Raw genomic sequence first — 6,692 nt, 5'->3', positions numbered from 1 at the left:
TAAAGTCCTCTATCATCATCATGAGATGTGATTTTAAATCAGAGTCTTGCTTTTCTGGTGTGTTGGGGTATCCAGGGGTCGCTGTGGTTGGAGAGCTGGGTTTTGATGATGCCAAGTAGCCTTGGTTTCTGTTGCTTATGTTGTTCTTGTCCTTGCCTCTCACTGTCTGAACATCTCTAGTGTTAGCTGGTCTTGCTGTCTCTGATTGTGGATTTTGCCTCCTGCAAGCCTGTGTGTCAGCCCTCCTCGGAGACCAGTTCTCTCTGGGAGAAATTTTGGTATACAGAGCTGTGGCACAGGGTCAGCTCCGTGGTGCAGATAGAAACCTGGAAGATCCTGTCCCTGGCTGTTGATTGGTTCTTGTGTCCCAATGACTCTGGGCTGGTTTCTCTTGGGCCAGGAATTTGAGCAGAAGTGGTGGTGTTACAGTTGCTCACAGATGTGTCAGCTCTCCTGTATTTGTAAATGGAGAGCTGTGACACAAGATCAGCTCCAGGTGCAGACAGAAACCGGAATCTTTCGTAAAATGATTTTCTCCTGGGTCTGCCTATCGGAGTTTCATAGTAGAAGTTAATCTAAGGTAGTCATCTCATAAAGATCACTTGCTAGTAATTAGCTTGTCCTGTGATGGCTCCTGACAAGTAATTTTGATGTAGTTTTGCCAATATATCCTTAATCATGCTGTTCTGCTTGCATGTTTCTTTTTATGTGTTAGTAGGCATCTCTTCCTCAGTGCCATATTTTATTCAGTTTGCACAGAAATGAGAGGTGTGATTCTCCTTTTCTGTGTCCTTCTAAAATGAGTTGGTGATTGCATTTGAAATTCTCTGACATGGAATTAATATGTCAAACACACAGAATTATGTAAATATGTCTTCAGTGAAGTGTACATTTACAGGACCTTCAGTCTCTCCATTTCTGTTACATATATATGTATAGTTTACATACTTACATATATATCCTACATATACATACATATATATGTTCTACTTTAGGATGCAGTGACCTATGAGGATGTGCATGTGAACTTCTCTTGGGAAGAATGGGTTTTGCTAGATCCTTCTCAGAAGAGTCTCTACAAAGATGTGATGCTGGAAACCTACTGGAACCTTACTTGTATAGGTAATTATGAGCATTTTCCTTTACTTTTTAACTTAAGGGACTCTTTTTTAACTTTTTTTAGACATGGACACTTCTCTGTGATATTAATTGTGAAAGAGGTAGAATGTGTATAAATCAGCCATTGTTCTAAGACTTAGTGAATATAATAATTAAATTTTATATAATTTCCAGTTATATATCATACATTTTCTTGTATTGTATTTTAGGCTACAAGTGGGAAGACCACAATATTGGAGAATATTGTCAAAGTTCTAGAAGACATGGAAGGTAATTTTCATGTGCAAGCTGATACATTTGTGCTTCTGAAGAAATTTTAATGTACTCTGAATTTTTAATGAAAAAAATATAAACAAGCATAGCTTTGTGAGGAGTATTAAATTCTCACATCACCATATACTCTAATGGCAGGTAATTAATCAGTATTTGCAAATTCCTTCAAGAAACAAGAAAAGAAAACAAGGCCTTAATAGATTTCTCAAATTTAACCATAGCCATTCAAGAACCGTGTTATCAAAGTGTCCATTCACTCAGTTTTACACAGAAGAAACATACACATTGATTTGGGATTAATGTATGTCTGTCTGTAAATGAATTATTCTTAATATAAATGGTAGCATTGAATTAATCTGGCAGCTATATTTCTTTACTTTTTGTTAATTCCCAGTAATCACACAGATAAACCAGTATTTAAAAATACACATCAAGGGCCAGAGCCAGTGGGGCTGGAGCGAGTGGGGCTGCAGTGAGAGGGAGAAGGGAAGGGGAAAAAGCAAAACAAAACAAAAATGCACTAATAGCTGACCAATTAAATGATCTACTTTTACTTTTTATGCTAATCTAGTTACCTCCCGGACCTATTCCATGATTCTTGTATATTATCTGACTCTTTAGACTTCTCTTTCATGGTTCCAAATCCTCCTCCTTCCTCCATGATCTGAATCTCCCTTTCTGCCTTTCTCCTTCTGGTTGGTGGATGTGCCACCCTATTCTTTATTCTGCCCAGCCACTGGGTGATCAACATTTATTGACAAGACAGAAAATAAATCTAAGTACTGTTTGCAGAAACTTGACACAGGAGAGATTCTTGGTGTAAGCATTTCAATGCTGTGTCTGGATTGTCCAGATTGAAACAAGAGATAGGGTAGAGAAGTCAGCATTTGAATAATACAAGGGTAAATTTAACATAGTGTATAAAAACATTATGCCTACATATGTCTAAGACCTGTTATCAGCAAATTGCCCATAGTGAAGCTAATATTACTCATGTTCGTATAGTGAGAGGGCAGTTTATGAGAGTCAAGAAGGTATTGTGTAGCATTAGTTGATTAATCCAATTTAGTCTCCCTGGGGGTGGTGTGCTTTGTTCCTTGTTAACCACCCCAATGGTCTGGATTCTTGAATTAAAAACACAGAGGCACACAGTCTTTTATTTTAATTATGCCTTAAACAGCTCATTGGGTGGGCCACTCCCAGACGTCCATGTTTGCTATTGTATCCCTTCCAATACTCCTGAGTCATTACTTGCTAAAATCCTATATTCCATCTTTGCAACCTTCAACCCAGGCCTACAGCCCTCCTGGGTCTCAATCACCAACTCTTACATGTTGGCAGTCTCTCTGTGTCTCTGTTCTACACTTCTCAAGCCTGGACCTTCTTCTTCCCCAGCATGGCACCTTTATCCTAAAGTCCTGCCTCTGTTTCCCTGCCCAGCCATTAGCCACAGACAACTTTATTTACCAACTAAAGCCAACTAGGGGGCAAGGACCCTCAGTGTCCAACATGTAGATGTGCAAATTCCTGTGTAATTTTGGGAATCTAACTGACGTAATACAAGCAATAAACCAAATCCCAACAGTGTTGTGGTGGAGAAACTTGAATCCCTAAACTTATGAGGAACAAAAGGTTAAAGTGTATGAATATAAACATCTTTTACTTTTTATTCTTCCTTTAATAGGTGTATCAACTGTCCCTCTGGATATGGAAAGAAGCAGTGTACCTCTGATCTCTTTCCTGGAACAATTAGAAGATATGTAGTCATTCCCTTTGTGAGAAGAGGAGGTGAATGGGATACAAGTTTACAAGTGCTTGGCTTTCCAGCTTCAGTGGAAATACATCAAAATACTGACATTGGAGAAAAGCCCTATGAGTACAAGAAAGGTGGAAAGTCTTCTGTCTGTCCTGGTTCACTTTGCACATGTAGTGTGACTCACACTATAGGAAAATGTTATGAATGCAATTTGTGTGGTAAATCTCTGAGTTCTTCCAGTCCTCTTCAGAGACATGAGCAAACTCATATGGGAAAAGGAAGTGATAAATGTGAGCCAAGCAGTCAAAGCTTAACCCATCACAGGTGTCTTCAAATACAGAAGACAACCTACAATGAAGAGGACCTCTGTGAGTGGAATCAATGTGGTAAATCCTCTTTACAGTTACACCGAAGAACTCATTTGGAAATGAAATGCTGTGAATATAATCAAGAAGACAAACTCATTACACACCAAAATAGTAATCAAGTAGGTAGAACTAATACTACAGAAAAAAATTATGAATGTAACCAGTGGGGTAAAGCTTTTGCATATCCCAGTTATCTTCAAGTACATGAAAAAATTCATACTGGAAAGAATCTCTATAAATGTAATCAATGTGGGAAAGCCTTTGCATATAAAAGTCATTTTCACAAGCATGAAAGAACTCATACTGGAGAGAAACCCTATGAATGTAATCGATGTGGTAAATCCTTTTCATCTAACAGTAATCTTCAAAGGCATGAAAGAATTCATACTGGAGAAAAACCCTATGAGTGTAATCAGTGTGGTAAAGCCTTTGCATATCGCAATAGTCTTCACATTCATGAAAGAAATCATACTGGAGAGAAACCTTATAAATGTTATCAATGTGGTAAAGACTTTGCAAGTAACAGTAATCTTCAAATACACAGAAGAATTCATACTGGAGAGAAACCCTATGAATGTTATGAATGTGGTAAACATTTTTCATGTAACAGTCATCTTCAAATGCATGAAAGAATTCATACTGGAGAGAAACCCTATAAATGTAATCAGTGTGGGAAAACCTTTGCATATAGCAGTAGTTTTCACATGCATGAAAGAACTCATACTGGAGAGAAATCTTATGAATGTAATCAATGTGGTAAAGCCTTTGCATATTACTGTCATCTTCAAAGGCATGAAAGGTGTCATACTGGAGAAAAACCCTATGAATGTAATCAATGTGGTAATGCCTTTGCATATCTCAGTAGTCTTCACAAGCATGAAAGAAATCATACTAGAGAGAAACTCTCTGAATGTAATCACTGTGGTAAGGCCTTTCCATGTCTCAATACTCTTCAAAAGCACGAAAGAATTCACACTGACAAAAAAATCCCCAAGGAAACTAATAAATGAATAATAGTCTTGGATACCACATTCATTTTCTCCACTGAGCTCTCTGACTAGAACCATTCTATCATTAACATATTGTCTCCTGTCTATACAAATTGTAGACATATTGTCATCTAAAAATACATGAACACAGATCAATTTGAATAATCTACTTTCAAATCAAAATGATATTTATGCTATCATCCATTATCTTTTGGATTTTATTAGTTTATTCTAAGGCCTAAAACTTGTTCTTAACATTATCTCAGAAACACAAATGAAAGCCAGAGAATTGTATCAAGGAATAAAGATGCTTGCTGCTAAGCTTGGTGTCCTGAGTTCATTCTCTTGGATAGCTGCATTACTCATGCAAGTTTTTCTCTGAATACTACAGTTGGCTTGTATGCACACTTACATACCAGTATATCACATAATTATTGTTGAAACTGAAATAAGGGCCAGTGAGGTCACTCACTAATTTAGTGCACTTGCTGCCCAACTTTACAATCTCAGTTTGATATCTAGTAGTAACATAGAGGAACTAGACAGTAGACAGTTGCTGGTTGTCTTCTGACTGGCACATGTACAGCATGGCACAGGTACATGCCCACAGTTAAATGTTTTAAAGAGATGCAATTAATAAAGCAAAGAAAATAACAAAAAATATCAATTATACATGATTTACTTGTAATTAATACATTGTAAAATTCCTAGTATTATTGTTCAGGACAACAAGGATTCATGTTTATTACATCATCCTTTCATTCTCTGATTCAAAGATAGGCCATTTTAAAAACATCTCAACTGGGTAGAGTGGTATACACATGCAATCCCAGTATTGGGAAACAGGCAGGTGGACCTCTTTTGAGTTGAGGCCAGCCTATTCCACATAATGAGTTCCAGGGTGTCCCTAGCTTTGTAGATAGATCCTGCTTTCCACTTCTACCCCAAAAGGGTCTGGTAAGATGTCTCAGAGGTTAAAATCATCGACTTCTTACAGAGGACCCAGGTTCAATTCCATGCCCTCATGTGGAAACTTAGAACTGCCTGCAATTCACTGAGATCTGTAAACCCCCATGTGTTTTCTTCCACCAGTACAGATTTACTAACATAGAAACAGCTTTCCTCCTCCAGTATGACACATGTCCATACCTGTTCAATTGTCAGTAAGTCCAGAGTTCTCCTGTTTTGTGAGGCAAGTCTCTTGAGGGATGTGATCTGTCACTGGAGGAACTTAAGACTATCTATGATAGAAGCCATAGCCTGGTCAAGCTTAGCCTGGAAATCAACAAGTCAGGTGGTATGTTTGCACATTGCTGCCCTATCAGTTCCCATGGCACCCAGTGAGCCATGAGACCCAGTTCCTTGTGCATAGGGATAAAGACCTTCCTTCTCTTTTGGTCCCTTCACAGGTATAAAGGAGTTCTTCAGGCTTGTAGAGATAAACCTCCGGAACAGTCATTTCAAGCATGTAGAAACCTTAAAAAATGGATTAATACTGGTAATGTTATTGCACCAAGATAAGAGTGGGATGGGGGATGATGGTGGTAGTTAACACATATTGGCTTGATGACAATGATATTACCCAGAAGCATGTGTGATGGAACATTTTGCCTATGTGGCAAAAGGGTAGATTAAAAAGAGAAGTGTTTTGTAACTTTCATGTGGGTTAGGGCCATGGGGTCATAAAGCAAGATGTCAATGGAAACAGCTGTCAATAGTGGCTGGGAGGGGGAAGCACAGAAGAAGCATCAAAAGGAGTTGGGGCAGGTGGTTAGGGGAAGGAGTTCGGCTATATTTGGATGTATTATAGTCAGTAGAGTAGTTTGGATCTCTTGATGTTTGATCCTCCTGTTTAAGAGTGTTAACATGGGTAAAGACAGAGACATGAGTGGAGGCAGAGACAAGCTGGTGGGAGATATGTAGGTCAGCCATGGGGTATGGGGTGTAGCCATTAGGGTAGAACTTAACCCACAACTCCCATTGCTGATGGAAAGTTGAAAATGTGTATTACAGTTGGTGAGCATGATGCCACCATAACTGGTGGATTCAATTCAGTATTTTCAATGTCTGCAACCTCTATAAATGGAGGCCTTTTGGAGGCTGTTGCCTGTGTTATGGTAAGGAAAACAGAAACGGACTGGGGATAGTGAAACTGGAATTGGAGTGTAGAGGAATCTCAGTCCTGTG

The 6,692-nt window shown here is 38.6% G+C and overlaps 1 protein-coding gene across 1 annotated transcript; it reads left to right on the top strand.

Moving 5' to 3' along the window:
- Positions 1–370: 370 nt before the first annotated feature.
- On the top strand, positions 371–4,826 carry LOC114632726 (zinc finger protein 431-like). The gene is made up of 4 exons (XM_028781355.1): positions 371–496; positions 996–1,122; positions 1,329–1,389; positions 3,077–4,826. The coding sequence occupies exons 1-4, from the start codon at positions 371–373 to the stop codon at positions 4,524–4,526; spliced, it is 1,764 nt and encodes a 587-aa protein (XP_028637188.1). The 3' UTR covers positions 4,527–4,826.
- Positions 4,827–6,692: the final 1,866 nt, after the last annotated feature.

This window comes from Grammomys surdaster, unplaced genomic scaffold (assembly GCF_004785775.1).
Source record: "Grammomys surdaster isolate TR1022 unplaced genomic scaffold, NIH_TR_1.0 404, whole genome shotgun sequence".
NCBI classification, from domain to species: domain Eukaryota; kingdom Metazoa; phylum Chordata; class Mammalia; order Rodentia; family Muridae; genus Grammomys; species Grammomys surdaster.
This window is presented reverse-complemented; position numbering and strand designations above follow the sequence as displayed.

What these genes read in the sequence shown, in the direction of transcription:
- LOC114632726 (XM_028781355.1), top strand. Translation starts at nt 371, where the DNA reads ATGACTCTGGGCTGGTTTCTCTTGGGCCAGGAATTTGAGCAGAAGTGG. An exon ending in TGACACAAGATCAGCTCCAG is followed by an intron (nt 497 to 995) that starts GTGCAGACAGAA and finishes GTTCTACTTTAG; the next exon opens with GATGCAGTGACCTATGAGGA. An exon ending in AGTTCTAGAAGACATGGAAG is followed by an intron (nt 1,390 to 3,076) that starts GTAATTTTCATG and finishes TTCCTTTAATAG; the next exon opens with GTGTATCAACTGTCCCTCTG.